At 57.0% G+C, this 17,520-nt stretch overlaps 1 protein-coding gene across 2 annotated transcripts; it reads right to left on the bottom strand.

The window, feature by feature from the left end:
• Positions 1–7,159: 7,159 nt before the first annotated feature.
• On the bottom strand, positions 7,160–17,513 carry DHX38 (DEAH-box helicase 38). Of its 2 annotated transcripts, none has more exons than XM_055726870.1 (26): positions 16,900–17,513; positions 16,163–16,350; positions 15,901–16,005; positions 15,336–15,501; positions 15,103–15,221; positions 14,909–14,985; positions 14,539–14,694; positions 13,738–13,899; positions 13,545–13,652; positions 12,579–12,691; positions 12,338–12,475; positions 11,891–12,077; positions 11,623–11,808; positions 11,053–11,193; positions 10,739–10,849; positions 10,546–10,662; positions 10,187–10,294; positions 9,959–10,071; positions 9,217–9,425; positions 8,985–9,139; positions 8,752–8,907; positions 8,542–8,676; positions 8,337–8,462; positions 7,851–7,946; positions 7,566–7,687; positions 7,160–7,424 (listed from the first exon to the last, which is right to left on the bottom strand). In XM_055726870.1, the coding sequence occupies exons 1-26, from the start codon at positions 17,220–17,222 to the stop codon at positions 7,340–7,342; spliced, it is 3,702 nt and encodes a 1,233-aa protein (XP_055582845.1). In that variant the 5' UTR covers positions 17,223–17,513; the 3' UTR covers positions 7,160–7,339. The 2 variants fall into 2 exon arrangements, with proteins under 2 accessions (XP_055582845.1, XP_055582844.1); XM_055726869.1 differs by having other exon boundaries at positions 7,160–7,427; positions 16,900–17,458.
• Positions 17,514–17,520: the final 7 nt, after the last annotated feature.

Genomic DNA, 17,520 nt, shown 5'->3' on the forward strand with positions numbered 1-17,520 from the left:
GGCATCACTGTGTGGCCACGTCCAAGGCACTGCAGGCACCCAGTGACCTGCTCTGCTACACCAGGGCACCCGAGCTGCTGCATGTGGCCCCGGGCAGGGAGGGCAGGCCAGCCACACACTCCCCAGAGCTGCTAAGCCATGGTGGGGCAGCTCCATCTGCTTGCCCCACCTCAGCAAGCACCCTGGCCTGGGGTGCATGGCTTGCCCAGAGGCCCCCCAGCTCAGGCAGCACAGACCCCCATCTCACCAGCCAGCAAGCCCATCCACACCATACCTCTGTGGACTGTTTTTCACACGACTGCACTGCTGCACAGTTATCCACCCTGAGCTAGCACTGCCTCTCTCCCTGTCTGCTCACCATCTTACATACCTGGTGCTTTGGCAACCACACCTCTCACTGTCTACAGGGTGACCTGCAGCCCCACGGGATGGGGCAGGTCCCCTGTGCCCCAGGAACCAGCTGGAGGTCACTGCCTGCCAAGGCTGGACACAGATTCCTCCTCCCAGCACCAGTCCATCCATCCCCTGTGTGCTGGCGGGTCGTTCTCCTAAAAGCCCTGGGTGAAAGTTTCCTGCAGGGTTGCATGACAGGATTTTTCCCGTTGCAAAAGCTGCCTGCCCTCTCCCCAGCAGATCAGTGCTGCACATGCACCTGCTGATCTGCATTGCTATCGACTGCCCCCCCAGCAGCAGTCAGGCTGACAGCCAGGCTCATCTCCATCCCCACAGCCTCTCCTCACCCATGGGCGCTGGAAGCTTCTGGGGGACACTCAGCCTCCCCGGGGCCCAGAGCCCTGCCAGGATGTGCCCCTGCGGTGGGTCCTGCCGGCCGTGCCCTATGCATGGTGTGCAGAGCAGGGGACCACACCACGCAGCCACCCACCCCCTAGCTGCTGCCATCTCATTGCTTGGGCAGCCTCAGGCCCCATTTCTTCACAATTACTCTAACACATGCATGCACACACACAGGCAGAGGGTTTGTTTTGGGTTTGGGTTTTTTTCTGCTATTGATCTGCTGCTTTAAGAGGGGAAAAAATCTCCTTGGCTGTCTAAACACTATTGATCTGTGCTGGGAAGCTGCATGGACAGGGAAGGGCGTGGAGAAATTGAAATTTCATTTCTGACAACTTGTTCCTGTTATTTTTACCTTTTTGACAGGGAGGAACACAAAGCAGCAGCCTTAGTTGATGTGGTCAATAACTGCTCTGAGAGCCCAGCGCAGCTCAGGGGGGCATCTCAGGCAGCTGCAGGCCAGCACAGTGGGAGGCAGCCGTGCCCAGCTGTCGCGGGGTATGGCACTGAGCGTGGCACTACTGCTGGCCCCACTGGCCCAGACCCCTGGCTGCGGGCCTGTAGCATGTCCTGGGGCCAGCAACAAGGCCAGAACACAGCCACAAGGAGGGTGCCAGGTGGGTAGCACAGACAGAAGAGGGTGCAAAGAGAGAAGAGGGTGCAAGGGCAGTGTGAGGCTGGTAGGGCTCAGCCATGGCACGAGGATGCCACAGGCCTCACTATGTACCAGCCAGTGCTGGGTACGCCAGCAGGGTGGGATGGGGCTTGCTGGAGGCACCAGCTCCAGGAGGAGTTCCCCAGTGCATGACATCACAAGGTTCTGGTTCTGCACATTGCTCCCAGAACCGCACCAGGGCACAGGCTGCTGGCAGAGCAGTGTCATGGCATGCCAGGGACAGAGCACCATCGAGGAGCATGCCACGGGAAGGCTTCGGTGAGGACTGCAGGCAGCAGTGGGGGCTTGTGCTTCATGGAAAGCAGGGAGGACCGTGGGCCCCCGTGCAGCTCTGCCCTGCTTTTGCAGGAGCCCCACGCTCAGCATCTCCTGCTGGCACCGGGTGCTCCTGTGATGGCGAGTTGCAGTGCCAATGCCACAGGATGAGGGGCTGCCCCCGACAGGATGGGGTGACATCCCTGGCTGCCCCCTCCCTGGGACCAATGGTTGTCTGGAGCCAGCGGGAAAGGCCTGTCCCATGTTGTGGTTCCTCCAGCAGTGAGAGAATGGCCAAAATGTGGCATGTCCGGCAGGGTTCCTACACCTCTGGGCCAGCCTGAGGGTCCCTGTGGAGAGCTACTGGGAGCGAAGGAGGCAACACCAGAGCTGAGCAGCTCCATCCAGCAGCTTCAGGAGGAGACAAAGGCCTGGCAGCCTCAGGTGAGCAGTGCCGACCCCACTCCCACCCCAGGCACTGGTGGTGTAGTCACAGGCTGATGGCTGGGTGGTATAGAAGGCCCTGGCCAGCCCTCACCAGTGCCACCAGACAGCTCGTTCCCCAGGGCTAGGGAGAGCACAAGGGCTCAGGGGCATCCAGTCCTGCTGCAGCTGTACTGGTCCTACTGCCAATATTTCCCGCAGCAGCCACAGCTCACGCTGGCATCACTGTAGTGCCAAGTGTCAGCAGAATTGGGGGCTTGGCTGTTTGTGAGCCCAAGGAGACTGTCAGTACACACACACAAGGTGGTGCTGCCTGGAGGGCAAGAGGTCTGCACCCACTGGTCATCAGCATACTGCATTGCTGCTCTCTGACCAAAACCTGGACTGCCAGCACTGTCATCCATCTCCAGTGCCTGGCAGGAGCTGTGAGATGGGCTGGCCGCAGCAATGAGCCAGACAGATGCTGCTCATGCTATGTTATAGGGCCAGAAGCAAGCATCAGTGCTGGAGCCACAGCAAGGGGAGCCCCAAGCATGCCAGGACACTCAGCAACAGAAGCTGGAGTTAGCACAGGCGCTGGGCTCGATACAGGAGCTGCAACTGGACTTGGACTTCCGCAGGCACAAACAACAAGCAGCTGGTCCAGCTGGAGCAGCAGGAGCACGCAGTGGAGCAGAAGCACCAAGTATTGGTCTTTCTGATGCAGCAATACCAAATGGTGATGAGCAAGGTACCACTGCCAGGCACAATGGCCACAGGCCAGGCTTCATGAGGCCATGCACCCCCTAAAACCATCCCATCAGGGGCTAGGCACCATGCCTGCCCAAGTGCCCTGCCTGTGCAAACAGCTGGTGACCAGCCCCACCATGAGAGGGCAGGGGATGTCCTGCCAGCCACGGTGGGACAAGGATTTAGCACTGCACTGTGTACGGAACAGCCCAGCCAGCCCAGGCAAAGGGCTGGCACAGTTGGCATGGCCCGGTCCACCCAGCTGAGCAGAGCTGGAAGACTGCAGCCCCCAGTGGCCCTACTGACACCCTGGGCACATCCCTGCACTGGTGGTACTGCTGCAGCCCGCAGTCCTGCCGGGGAGCTCAGCTCACCACTCTCCCCACGTTGCCCATGCCCTGTCACAAGCCAGGGACCGCAGGGATGCCTTTCCAGGGCTGCTGGGTGTCCAGCAGACACTGCCACAACAGGGAGGGCACTGCAGGGGCCGCACAGGGATGAGAAGGCCAGGAGCCAGCAGCCATCCTGCCTCCCACCTGGTGCAGGCCACAGGCCCTTCTCAACAGCCCATTGCCCGCAGACTGTCCCACACTAGCTGCTTCTTCATCTGTGGCCTCTCCACAGCGGCGGCACAGGGTGATACAGGGGGTCCCGCACCCTGCTGGGTACCACAGGCCAGTGATGCACCTCTCCACAGGAGCAGAAGGATGAGGCGGTGCAGACAGAGGTCACCTCCTGCATGGCCACCTACAGCCATTCTGACACCAGCTACGGCAGACTGAAGGAGCACACAGAGCTGCTTGAGCAGGTCGGTGCCGGCAGCTGAGCAGCCACAGCGCAGGTGCATGCGGCCAGGCAGGAGCCAGCAGCCATGCTGCTCACACGGGTGATGGCAGACGCAGAGGTGATGCACTGCAGGCAGAAGTGTGCAGCTGAGGAGCACCAGTACCAGGCACAGGACACACGGCTGGAGAGGGGCTGGGCAAAGCAATGCTGAGGAAGGTGGGGTGAGCAAGGAGGGGGGCATCCAGGGCCCCAGGGCTGGGACATGTGAGGGCTGGAGCCTGCAGCCAGCACCCTGGGGATCCACATTCTTGGTGGCTCCAGCAGGGAGCCCAGGCCCAGTGGTAGCTGGAGCCCGTGGCTTGCTGCAGTGGCAGAGGGCAACAGCAAGGTGACATCTGGCATCCATAAGGTGCAACAGTGGGGAAATGCAAGACCCTGCAGGCACCCTGCACTTTTGGGGCATCACTAGTGGCAGAGTTACAGGGCAGACAGTGCTTCCCCGTGCACGTCTGGGAAGGTGGAGAGGCAGCTCCCCAAGCCTGCAGGGAAGCAGCCAAGGGGGGCATAGGAGCTACAAGAACAGACGGCCCAAAGCCATGCCGCAAGGCTGAGCACTGCTCCGCTTCCCACAGAAGCCCTGGGACAGCATGGGGAGAGGCAATGCCAGCCTGCCCCCGCCCTCTCAAGCAGCCCAGGCACAGGCGCACCTGCCAGCCCCGAGCATCCTGCAGCACACAGAGGAGCAGCCATGCCTGCACTTGGAGAAGGATGCGCAGTGCAAGGCCAGTTGCGAGGTGGAGGCCAAGCTGCAAGTGCTGCAGAAGTGAGCAGGCACAGAGCAGGTAGGCAGGCCTTGAGGCTGGCTGTCCCCGGCCCAGCCAGGGCCCTACCAGGGTTCTGCCTGCGCCTACTCCATCAAGGGAGGGCAGCCTGGGGCTGCCACAGCTCTGACTGTGCCCTTGTCCCCAGCGAGGTGGCAGTGCAGCTGCAGGCAAAGCTGAGCCAGTGGCAGTGGAAACGGCAGGTGACTGTCAAGCAGTCACTGCAGCACATGCATGCTGTAGCCCATGCTGAAGAGAGGCTGCAGAGGAGCCAGGAACAGTTCCAAGTCCTGAGGGAGCAGGCAGGTAGCAGGCAAGATCTGCTGTGGGGTCCCACCATCGGCCCAGCCCCAGTCTCCCCTGCCCCGTGGGTACTGCATGCCATGGGAGCTGCAAGGGAAGCTGTGCCATCAGCAGGATGGGAAAGAAAAGCTCTAGCAAGAGCTGCAGCAGGCAAAGGAGTGGACCAGCACCCTCAAGAGAATGAAGAAAGCCCTGCAGCAAAGCCAGCGCTGCAGGACAGGGCAGTAAGCTGGGATTGGCAGCAGGAGAGAGGGCACAGGCCTCGCTGTGGCACTAGCACAGCAACAGCACCCACTAACACACTGGCTTCTCTGCAGCTGGGTGCACAGGAGGAGCAGTGCCAGGGCCTGCAGCACAGCCTGGCTTGGCTGCAGGAGGAGCTGGAAGCCACCCAGGCCCAGAAGCAGCGAAGTCTGCAGCAGCTCAGCAGTGCCAGGGATACCATCCAACACCTGCACCAAGAAGTGGCCTCCAACAGAAAGCACATGGCAGAGCTGCTGCGACAGGTAAGAGCAGGGACAGGAGAGCCCCAAGATGCAGCCAGCCACCGTGCAGCCCTCGGCGCCAGAGCCCTGTCCTCCTGGGCAGCACTAGCTGCTGGGGAGAGCCCCAGCCTGCCCACAGCTTGGCCAGCCACCCTCCCTGTCCCGTGCAGGTGCAGGACATGGCCACCCTGAAGGCAGAGCTGGCCCAAGCCCAGCAAGAGAAAGCCAGGCAGGACGAGAGGATTGCAGCCTGTGAGGACGACAGGCAGCAGCTCCACTGGCAGCTGAGGAAGCCGCTGGGGTCCCAGGCGCAGAGCAGGCCAGGAGGGTAAGCATGTCCCAAGCCTTCCCACAGGGCCCCAGGAGCCTGTGCTCAGCCTGCACCTCTCTCACTGCCTCTCTATGCCACCAACAGGCCCGCTCCCTCCAGGAAAAGCTGCGGGAGCTGAGCAGCCAAGCCCAGCCGTGGAAGCAGCTACACCAGGACAGCGAGCACGCTCTGGCTACGCGAGAGGAGCTGGTTGTTTGCAAGGTTGAGCTGGCTTTCCTCAAGGAAGAGCTCAGCAAGGCAACAGAGCAGGTGCAGGGTAGAAACAGGCAGCTCCACAGCCCAAGGGCAGCAGGCGCAGGCTGGGCCCCTCGCACCAGCGAACGACAGACAGGCAGGAGGAGAGGTGGAGAGGACAGGGCAGGGGACAGCATACTGCAGATCCCAGGCCACCGAGGGAGGAGACTGTGGGCCTACTGGCAGCAGGGATGAATGTCTTGTTCTCCTTAAACTAGCCTTCTTTGCTCAGTCACTAGAAAAATGCCCTTCAGCCTGGAACTACTATGTTATGACAGCCCGTGGTGCTGAGGCAACGGTTCTCCAGAGCAGCTCTCCCAAGGCACTGACATCTCCAGGCTCTCTGCTCAGCCCCAAAGGCTGCTGCCCCAGCAGAGCCTGGTTCCTCTAACTGCCTTCAGTCCTGGGCTCACAGAGGCTGGAAAGAGCTGGCTCCCACACGGCATGGGGGCTTGTTCTTTCCAGGTAGAAACCCTGCGCTCTTCCCACGCTCTGGCATGCTCCAACAGTAGCAGGCTGTGTGATGAGAGGGAGCTGGTGCCGGCCAACATCTTCCAGGGTGCGAAGGAGCAGATGCGAGTGAGAAGCCTTACTGGAGAAGAGGGGCAGGTGGCTGCCTTCTCACACCAACTCACACCTTATTTTCAGGCAGTCAAATGAGAAACTAGGGCACAAGATCCAGCGGCAAATCAAGCAGATGACAGAGCTGACAGGTGAAAAGGAGTAAGTGGCGAACACAGGGAGTGGGGCTGAGCTCTCCACACGCAGCAGTTACTGCTGTTGGCAGGGGTGTATGGGACAGCTGGACAACTGCTGGACTACCCAAGCTCCTGCAAGGCCAGCAGATGAGGATAGTCTCTGCATCACTGTCACTACCCCATCTCCCCTGCCTATCCTCCAGGCATCTTCCAGACACACTGGGCAGGATGCAGGAGAAAAACACATACCTCATGGTCAGAACACATGAGCAGCACCACAAATGTGAGCAGCTGAAGGTGGGTGGAATTCCTGACGCCGCCTGGCCTGAAACAGGGCCGTGCCTATGGGCTAATGTGTTCAGGGACAGCTGGGCACCAGCTGCCTGCCTAGGGCACGGGCTGTGGGAGAGCTGCCTTTGCAGTAGTACGGGCCACAGACAGGTTGCCTTTGCCCTCTAAGTCAGCGTAATTCTGTGCCTTGTCCCAGGCTCCACAGGGCAACAAGTTGATGAAACCAGCCCTGCAGAATTGTGCAGGGCTGCCTCCACCCAACACTCAACCCCAGGACAAGCAGCAGCACAAAACAAAGCAAAGATTAGACTGAAAACTTTTAAACAAATAAAATTCTTTCTGTTCCGTAACAAAATTAGTGCCAAGCACCAAAGCCTTCCTGGGCCGCAAGCTGTAGCACGCCTCAGAGTACAGTAATCAGAGGAGCTGGGCGCTCTCCTAGACTCATCTGCTCCTGGAAGTCTTTAAGCCTCAAAGCAACAGGCACTGCCTTCTTAGAGGCCAAAGCGGGCTGGGGTGCGTCGTGGTGTCAGGGGCTCCCCTTGCTCCTTCCGCCCAGGGGTGTAGATTTTAGTAGATCTGCTAGAAGAGTACAAGGGTGATTAGTGGAATATACCGCCTTCCCTGCATTAGAACACCCACGGGGAAGTTGGGATCCTCTACACAGTTGCCTACTGCTCTTATGCAGGCAACCCAGGGCCAGGCAGGGCCAGCACCTACCTTGAACTGCCCAGCGGGTTACGGCGTTCCTGTTCCTCCCGGCGGGCCCGCAGCTGCTCCTCAGCCAAAGCCATCTCTTCCTCCATAGCAGACACTTCCTCCTTGGCACGGCGGCGGTTCTCCTGGAGCAAGGCAGCAGCAGGTCAGGAACAGGCAGAAGGCTGGCCAGCAGCCCTCTCTGCAGGCCCAGGGGCCTGCTCCCTCCGTGTCAAAACACACATACCCCACATTAGAACAGGCAGGCAGTGGGCCTGTCCATCAGCTCTTTCTGGACAGGAGACTCACCTGGCGTGATTTGCCAGCATGTTTGATACTGTAGAACATGGGGCCCAGCTCTGCCAGCCACTCTCCATCCACAGCAGTGACACACTGCATGTATTCCTGCAGGGACAGAAGGAAAGACCAGGGTAGCAGGATGGCACTCTCAAGGGTTGGGGACCATTTCCAGAGCCATGGCAGCTCCCCCTCTCCCCCACTGGCTGATGGCACTTCTCACACTGGGACTAGACTCCATCCAGACCATTCTTCCTGGTCTCAGAAGCTTCTATGGGCTGGATGTGGTGAGACCACAAAGAGGTTCAGACCTGTCCCACATAAGCCAGGAAAAAATATTGAGAAAGGGACAAGCAGGACTCTGCAAATGACATAGACATGCCTAGTTGGCATAGATGAGAATTGCCCTTCTGATAGATCCTAGTATCACAGTAAAGCCCACTCCATGTGCCTCAGAGCACTCGTCGCCCTCATCACCAGTCCTCAGCTCAAGCTCACCTTGGTTGTCATGACCAGCTCATGATAGACAATGTAGTCTGGTGTATAGCCCATGCCAAACAGAGAGCTCGTGGGGTGCAGGTGGCAGGGCATGCCTGTGCGGATGTTCACATACTCCCCAATGCCCTGCGGAGAGAGGTGTAGTTAGCCCACCTGTTCCCAGACAGGGCTTCACAGCCCCTAGACTAGCACAGACATCTCTTACCTTCAGCTTTGCAGCTTGATGGAAATATGCAGCACAGATGCACTTCCTGACAACATCCCAGTCGGTACCACAGGATGCTAGGCTCATCCGCTGCTGAACCATAATGTCCTTGAGCTGGGCACGCACCTCTCGCACCTGCAAAGGTGTGTGGCAGTCAGATACCTCTCCTACATAAGGCTCCCTCCCCCAGCCTTGTTGCCACAGCCTCACCTTCCGCATGGCCTTGGCATGGATGAAGTGCTGGTTGCACCACAGTGTAGAATAGCTGTTGTTCTTCCACTGCAGGTAGACGTTCAAGTAAGTCAAGTGATCACTCTCTGGAACAGCAAATTTCTCCCTCACTTGGTCACTCTCCTCCTCTCGGCCCTGAAGGGTGAACAAAGAACACAGGTTAATCAAAGGGCAGGGGAAAGCCCCGAACTGCTGGAAGAGCAAATAGGTACCTTAGGCCGATAAAAGATGGCAGGCACAGACAACATGGAGACAATGAGCAAGATCTCAGAGCTGCAACCCATGTCACAGGAGACAATGAGCATTTTGGAGAGTGCAGGATCCAGTGGGAACTCCACCATGAGACGTCCTGTTGAGGTCAGACCACCTGCAGGAACAACCAGGGCTCAGCAGCTGGGCAGGTCCCAGTCCCAGGGGCTGACAGCTTGCCCCAGCAGCCAATACCTGTGTTATCCAGGGCCCCCAGAATCCACAGCTGGTACATGGAGTTCAGCATGTTGTCCTCAGGGGGTGGATCCATGAAGTGGAACTGCAGGAGGTCCTGCACGCCCAGGGACTTGAGCAAAAGCACTACATTGGCAAGGTTGGTGCGCTGGATCTCGGGCACCGTGGTTGTCAGCAGCTCATTCTTGTAGGCACTCTGGGTGTAGAGCCTGGGGAACAGATGCCAAGAGCACTATTTCCCAGTTCAGGTCACTGCTCCTTACTGACTCACCAGCCGTTGCCCACCCCGTGTCAGGCATGGCACAGCACAGCACAGCAGCTTTGCACTCAGCCAGGCCAGCCAGCAGGACCCCAGGGAGGAACCCCTACCCAGGCCAAAGCACGGCCTCCCCAGCACGTAAGGGTGCCTGGGCTGCAGTACAGTGTCCACCCCTCCCAAGCACAGTCCTTCCCTGGGCGCAAACCAGTCTCCAAGCAAAGCCCTGAGAAAGCTGCCTTCAGCTTGGCCATTATCCTGACAGCACAACAGCTGCGAGGCAAGGTGGGCAAGGGAAAAAGCAGGAGCACATCCTTTCCTCTGCAAAAGCACTGGGTCCAAAAGGCCTCAAGGCCTGCCTACTGCCCTCGTTGTGCCAGAAGTTCAAGATAACAAACAACTCCAGTGAGAAAAATAAATATATAGGCTGATGCCAAGCTGCAGAAAAGACAGGGACAGGAACAGCAACACCAGTGGCATGCCTACCTGAAGCAGTGGCCTGGGCCTGTTCGGCCAGCTCGGCCTGCCCTCTGATTGGCATTGGCTTGACTGATGGGGTAGATCTGCAGTGCATCCATGCCTATACGGGGGTTGAAAACCTGCAGGGCACAAGAATAGACTAAAGTAAGGGGAAAGCTAGGTCACTATCACAGAACTCCCTCAACCCAAGCCAAGAAATCACAGACATAAACAGTATAGGAAATCTTGGCTTACCTTCAACTTGCAGTAGCCAGAGTCAATCACAAACATGATGCCATCCACTGTCAGTGAGGTTTCTGCAATGTTAGTGGCAACAATGCACTTCCTGACTCCATCCGGAGCCTGCAAGCATACTGCACATCAGCCAAATCCCTGGGCAGGGGCCTCTGCACTGCTGAGAAAGAGTGCAGAGCAGCAACACAGAACTCAGAAGGACAGGAATGACTCCTGGGAAGTTGAGGGGGGCACAAGCTTTCTCTCACTCTCCACATGAAATACAAAAAGGCATGCCTGCACCTCTCACCCATACTCAGCAGTTTTCCCTGCACTAGTTTTCCCTATTCCCACTCCTATCACAGAGCACACATCAGCACCTTCTGGAAGATCTTGGCCTGCAAGTCTGACGGTAGCTGAGAATAGATAGGCAGTACAGCAAGAGCAGGTGCCTTCTCCAGCTCCTCAAGGTGCTCCACAATTTGCTCCGAGGTCACCTAGATACAAGGAGGGGTGTAAATGTAAGATTAAAATAACAAGGCGGGTAGGATGGTGCCTGCCCTTCCAGCTCACCTCTATGTCCTCTTGGCCAGGCATGAAGACAAGGATGTCTCCAGGAGCACCAGACAAATGGACCTGCAGGGCTTGTTTCACTGCAGCCTCCACATAATCCTCCTGTGGGGTCTGAAAGGCACGGCCCAGATTACAGATGCCAATAATCTCACCTGCCCCATCCTGCATGCAAGACTGTATCATAGCATGGCTACTCCTCCTCTACCCTTTCTGTCTACCACAGGGTACAGCACACCCAAGTCACAGCCCCCTCCTGTCACAACAGAACTTTCCTGTGCAGCATTTCTTGTTTGCAAGAATGTCAGCAACCGTACCTTGCTGAAAAGAATATCAACAGGGAAAGTGCGCCCAGGAATGTGGAAAATGGGAACGTTCCCAAAGAAGGAGGCAAACTTATCTGCATCCATGGTGGCTGAAGTAACAACAAGCTTCAGATCTGAGCGTCGGGCCACCACCTACAAAGCAGATGAAAGAAACAATAAGGGGCATTTGTGCATGGCTGCAGACTGCTTCCATTATTACTGGGGCAACAGCACAGGACAGAGTTTCTGCTGTACCCTGGAGGCACTGGCCACTAATGCCAGGGAACACAGATTCTGTATGATCTGTGCAGTTAAAACATGCGTCCAGGAAGCCTTAAGCCAGCAAAGATCTCTGTTTCTGACTGTGAGCCAGGAATCCTCTGGCAGCACTTAGGCACTAGGAGAGATTTAACCCTCCAGAACCAGGGACCAGGATGTTGGATCAGCAAGTGCAGACAGAAATGTGGCAGCTCTGCCTCCCTCTCCCAGACCTTGAAGAGAAGGGCTGTTCCTGCCAACACTCTGCTTTAAGACCAGTTCATGTGGCCTACACTGCTGTCCTCTAGTCCAGGCCACACATACCTCCCGAAGCAGGCCAAAGAGCACGTCAGTATTGAGTGAGCGCTCATGCGCCTCATCCATGATGATAGCACTGTAGTTGTCCAGGTCAGCCTCTCGCAGCGACTCACGAAGAAGGATCCCATCGGTCATGTACTTGATCACTGTGTTCTCGGATGTGCAGTCCTCAAAGCGGATGGCATAGCCCACCTGGGAGGGCAGAGGGAACACCAAGTCTTTCAACAGCCCCATGCACTCACTATCATCAGGCTGCACCCACTGCCAGACTCACCTCCTCTCCCAGATGCACCCCCATCTCTTCACTGACCCGCTTGGCAACCGACATGGCCGCCACTCTGCGGGGCTGGGTGCAGCCAATCATGCCATAGTCTGTATAGCCATCCTCATGGAGGTACTGTGTCAGCTGAGTTGTCTTCCCACTCCCTGTCTCCCCCACCACAATCACAATGCTGTTGTCTCTGAAGAAAGGGAAAAAGTATTTCTTCATGCACCACAAAAAAGGGCTTTTGCATTCACAGCCCTGCTGGCCTCCCAAGCATCACCCTACTCAGGCAAGAGATCTGCCACAAACCACACAAAGCAATGGGTTTTGTTTCCTGAGGGTACAGATTCCAAACAGGCCAGGTATCCAGGAGAACTTCTCACTCGGGTTCCTGAGGTGTAGGCTGTAGGCCAGTGCCCTGGGCATGCTCTGTGACCGGCTACCTAGCTGCCATACCTGAGGATGGAAAGCAACTCCTGCTGCACAGCAAAGATGGGCAGATACTGTCTCTGCTCCAGGATTGATTTCTTCTTGGCAAACTCGCTGCTGGCTTCACTTTTTTCTTTCATGTGTTCAGCAAACTTCTGCTCAGTCCTAAGTAAACACCAGAAGTCCTGAAACTGCCGCTCCACACACTTTGCTATGCCTACAGCCCCCGTCACCAGCTGAGCAGGAATAATTCAAAGCAAGCTCCTACCTGTAATCGACTTTGCCATCCTCTGTCACCATCTCATCTTTCTCCTCTTCTTTCTTGATCCCCATAATGTCTCCCAGTTTTGTGCCTGCCAGCTCCCAATGCTTATGCTGAGCCTGGGAGGACAGAGAGCAGCGTAACTTTGCCACAGCAAGCACTGACAAATCATTCTTCTGCAATCATACTCATAAAGACTAGGAAAGCATATTAGTCCCACAATTCCTCAATGCACAATGCACAACGCACACCCCATTCCTATATCAAGTTCTCCTCTTCCTCATCCTGATCAACCACCTCCTAAGAAAACGGTTCCAGTTGCTGACCCTTCCATTAAATTTGAACTTAAGTCTACATAACTCTCAACCACAGATAATCTTCCAGCTCTTGACAGGTGCTCACAGGTCTCTCTCCCACATTCCGGTTTGCTCTCGCCTCCAGTATCAGTTTAGCTTCCACCTCCATTCCACTCAGAGTAGCACAGATTCAGCTCACTTTCAATTTACAAAGAACACATTTGTGCTTTCCCCACATCTATCACACAAGCTTTAAAGAAAGACCCTAGAAAACACCCCCAAAACCTAATATGTTACCTTACTGCATATTCCTCCTCCAAATTCTCTGCTGAGACATGACAAGATATATCCCGGCACCATACTGACTGCTGACTGTCCCTAGGCTATCTCGCATTCTTCCACCTGCTCTCTTCTCCCTTGATCTGAATGTTCTTTCGATCAGACTCCTCTGCATAAGTGCACAGTGACACACGTCCCAGGCAGTGCTTGAGGAAATCACATCACAGCAGCTGCTTATGAGACAATGCAATGACCTGGGCTGCTAGGATATCCCCGGTTGTAAAAATATGAAGTCTTTATCATTGCTGCCCAAGCATGTATCCTGCAAACAAAAGCTCTGAGACACTACATAATGTGTGTACAGTGGGGTAGGTAAAGCCAAAAGGTCACAGCATACCCGCTTACGCTCCTTTTGCTCCCTGTGCTTGCGCACCAGTTGGCTGCCTTTCCGAGCAATGATGGCCAAATCTGAGGTGGCATCCTTGACAGGGATGACTGGCTCTGGCTAGAGGAAAAAGGTATTGCTTCAGTACAAAGAGCTCACACTTGCGGGGCTCCCTGCCATCAGTGCCTTCAGCCGCAGTCTCTACCTGCTTGGTGAAGACAATCCTTCCATCTAGGAAAGGGGGCACCAGGTTGTGCACCAACAAATGCACTTTAGCAGAGTTATCCTCCTCAAAATCTTCGTCCACTTCAATCCGATGAACCACACCACTGGTCAGCATGCGATTTGTCTCCCAGCGCTCATTATCCTGCAGGAAAAACATATCAGAAAATACACAGAAGCCCCACAGAAAGCCCAAGAGATCACACCAGAACACTGAGCTCAGGTCTGGGCCCTGCACTGACACCAGGATAAAACTGATGGTTCCAACCTAGGGATCCTGAAAGCAAGCACTAGGGAAGAATCAGTAACTGAAAGCAGAAGGATACAGGAAACACAGACCAGCCATATGAAGCACACAGTTAACAGGACAGTCTCCAAGGAAATGCAGGACAGACATTCTCCACAAGGCTCCTGCCATACTCAAGAGTATGCCAGGAAGCCTGGACATAATCCCACTTGCTTGCAGAGGGCAGCAGCCCCCAGCATCCACTGGGCCAACAGTAGACAGCCCTAGTAACCCACAGCCCAGAATAGCAGGACCATTGCCCTCTACGTTCCTGCTGCCCTGGATACTGCAATCCACCGCAAATTCTGCCCCACAGGGGCGCACTTTCCAGGGGAACTTAACACCAGTTTCCCCGTGAGCCCTTGTTCAGTCTCAGCCAGGATACACTGTCCTTCTCCACCTGAGAGCACGGACTCAGCCTTCGCTGCCAGCAAGTGGATCTCTCAAGGGGCAGCAAAACCCACGTTCGGAGAAGCCAACCTTGCATCTTGCCCCTACCTCATTAATCTGCCGCCGCTGTGCCGAGATACGCTTCTGCCTCTGCTTATGCAAGTGCTGCTCCCGCTTCTTCACATACTCCTCAGTGGAGTAGGCCAAGGGGTTGTGAAATTCATCGTAGCCCTCATCCATCATGTACCAGTCCCGGTCAGCTTGCTAGAAGGGGACAGGCATGGCCCTGAGCTCTGCCAGCCAGGGCAGCCAGCCCCCTGCAGCACACGTCCACGGAGACACTCCCTGGGCCGAGCCAGGCTGCATCCTCCCACTGCCCCCCACCCCGCCACTCCTGCTGGCAGTCCTCCAGCCAGGCCAGCCTGGCAGCCCCAAGCCCACTGTCCACCCCACTCCTTGTCTGCCTTCAGGCTCTCACCCGCTGGTCGTCCTCCCACTGCTGCCGCTCCTCCTCCGTCTCAAAGGCAATGCCCTCTTCCCCATCTGCACGCCGCCCTGGAGGGAGTGAGCTGGTTAGCCCAGGCGCCAGCCTGGCCGCTCCAGAGAAAATCCTACAGAGCCCGACCTTGTTCTGTGCAAGGAAGGAGATTCCGCTGCTGCCCAGCTCCTCACCTCTCCCTCTGGACAGCCGTGGCGTGGCCCCCAGATGTCTCCGGTCATCAGCCCACTCATTGTATTTGTACGATGGGGTGGGCAATGGTGTCTTATCCAAGTACCTGCTCCTCACAGACCTGAAAAAACAGCATGAGGGAGGAATTGGTGCCCACAGACAAGCACTAGTCTTACATACCCTCTCCCCTTTCTGCAGCTGAACAGCTCAGAGCTGTAGCCCTGGCCACTGGTACCTGTCCCGGTCTCTCCGGTCTGTGTCCCGCATTGATGATGCCCGGTGGCTGCGCTCTGAGTCTCGACAGGAAGGTGTGGGTGAGGGAGATTCCCACTGTGACCGGCGTGCACTGCTGTAGCCAGAATCATCTTCTTCCCAGCTGGAGCGAGATGGCGTGGCTGCATCTAGCAGAGGAGATGGGGTTTGACACCGGATATTCAAGACCTTAGGCACCTGGAGCCACCTTACACCTTCTAGCAAGGAGCACAGAGGGTACCCATCTACCTTTACTTTAGGGGCTGACCCGACGATTCCTAGTAAAACTGCCAAAGGACCACATTTCTATTGCATAGGTCCAGAACAGACCCCATTGCACAGAGATCATCCAGATTTTCACATATGCACAGCTGGCAGATTGCTCCCAGACTCAGCTCAAGCTAGGACTTTGATGTTTGCCCTAACCACAAATGTCGAAAGATACAGGCTTTTCTACCCACACTTGGCCTGACAGAAACAGCAAGAAACAAGAACAAGCCCCTTCCTGTTAGGTTGCACATGAGAACTCTGTTGGGTCCCACTCCTACCTTTGGGCCGATGTCTGGGACTCTCTGGTTCACTCCTCCTGCTGCTCCGCTCTGATGAGCTATCTCTCTCTGATCTGCTGCTGTGACGACTTCTGTCCCACTCCTCTGCAAAAAGAAAGTAAGATCAGGTGCCCCATACACAAATAGGCTTCCCAACTCTTTTGCAGAAAACACCACGAACATTAGCGAAGGACCACAAACAGGATGAGGGACAAGGCCAAACCCTAAGCAGGAAGGGTCACAAGGGTCTCTGAGCAGTTACCGCGTTCCCGTTTACGATCGTGGTCCCGATCCCTACTGCGTTCCTTCTTTCGTTCCTTCTCCTCCTTGGAGGAGGCAAAGACACCGTGTTCCCGACGCTCCCTTTCCCGCTGCCGGCTGCGTTCCCAAAACTCCTCGCTGACACCCCCTGTATAGGAAGGTGTTTCCACATGGACAGAACGGTAATGCCTGGAAAAGCAAAACAAAGGGAAAAAAAGCTCAGCAGTGCTGACGAATAGCTGGCCTTTGACTTGTCTCATATAACTCTAGCTCTAACCTCTGCTATAGCAGAAGCTTATGGTTAAAAGTACTCTCTCCATCCTTCGCTAACAGCCCACCAAGTCCGCCCATGCTCTTGGACACGTGCGCTTCTGAGCAGGCCACTGCCCCAGGCATCAGGAAGCAGCCTCAGGACTAGGATGGGTGGTGTTTGCGGTCCTAACAACACCTAAAAGCACTCCTGCCTATAACGCCCCAGGGAGGGCAACAGCAGAAGAGCTTTTCCCTCAGAAAAGCCTGGACCTACAGAGGTGCCCCCCCCGTCCTCCCCAGAGGAGATCGCCAGACCTCCCAGCCACAGCTGTAGGAGGTTCTAGCCACAGCTGTTCCAGGGAGCAGCGCCCACACATGCCAACACTGTTCACACCCCACGGTCACGCTGGTTGCCCCGGTGGGGATCCAGCGGCTGTAAAGCGCCCGGTGCCACCGTCAGCACCCGGATCCCCCCTCTGATCCCACCTGTCCTTGCGGGTGCTCCGGCTGCTCCGATCGGTCTCCTCATCATCATCTTCCTCGGCACTGCCCGCCTCGTCACGGCCCTCTTCCCAGTCCCTGTAGGAGGAGACCCTGGACCGCTTCCCACCGGCCGCCTCCTCCTCACGCTCCCGCCGTTTCTGGGCCGCCAGCACGTCCAGGCCCAGCAGCGAGGCCCGTGGCGCCGGCGCCTTGAAGACGTGCTGCTCGGTGGCGGCGCTCCGCCTCCGCAGGACCAGCCCGCCGGCCTCGGCCTCCGGGTTCGTCCCCGCCAGCCGGTGCAGCGACTCCTCGCTCGCCTCGGCCATCGCCACCGACCGCTCCCGGTCCCCGTCCCGCGCAGGGCCGGGCGTCAGCGGGAGGGCAGGCACCGGAGCACTGACCCGGGCCCGGCCCCCGCCCCGCTCCCACAGACCCCGCACCGGCTTGCCGTTGCCTCAGCGACCACAAACCAGCTCGCCGAGTGCCGCCATGGCCGCCCCACAGTGCTCCGCGAGAGGGGCCGCTCTAGCCACGCGCACCATAGACGTAGCGGCCGGAGCCTATAGGGGTGGCGACCATCCGAGGCCAACCACCGCCAGACAAGGAGTGCTACCGGTCCGTTGG

Source organism: Falco cherrug, chromosome 14 (genome assembly GCF_023634085.1).
Source record: "Falco cherrug isolate bFalChe1 chromosome 14, bFalChe1.pri, whole genome shotgun sequence".
Lineage (NCBI taxonomy): Eukaryota > Metazoa > Chordata > Aves > Falconiformes > Falconidae > Falco > Falco cherrug.

Bases quoted from the DNA above. Each gene is read 5' to 3' on its own strand.
- DHX38 (XM_055726869.1), bottom strand. From the start codon at position 17,222: ATGGCCGAGGCGAGCGAGGAGTCGCTGCACCGGCTGGCGGGGACGAAC. The intron at 9,426-9,958 runs GTAGGCATGCCA...TCTGTTCCCCAG, and splicing joins GGCCCAGGCCACTGCTTCAG to GCTCTACACCCAGAGTGCCT. The intron at 8,908-8,984 runs GTACCTATTTGC...TTCACCCTTCAG, and splicing joins CCATCTTTTATCGGCCTAAG to GGCCGAGAGGAGGAGAGTGA.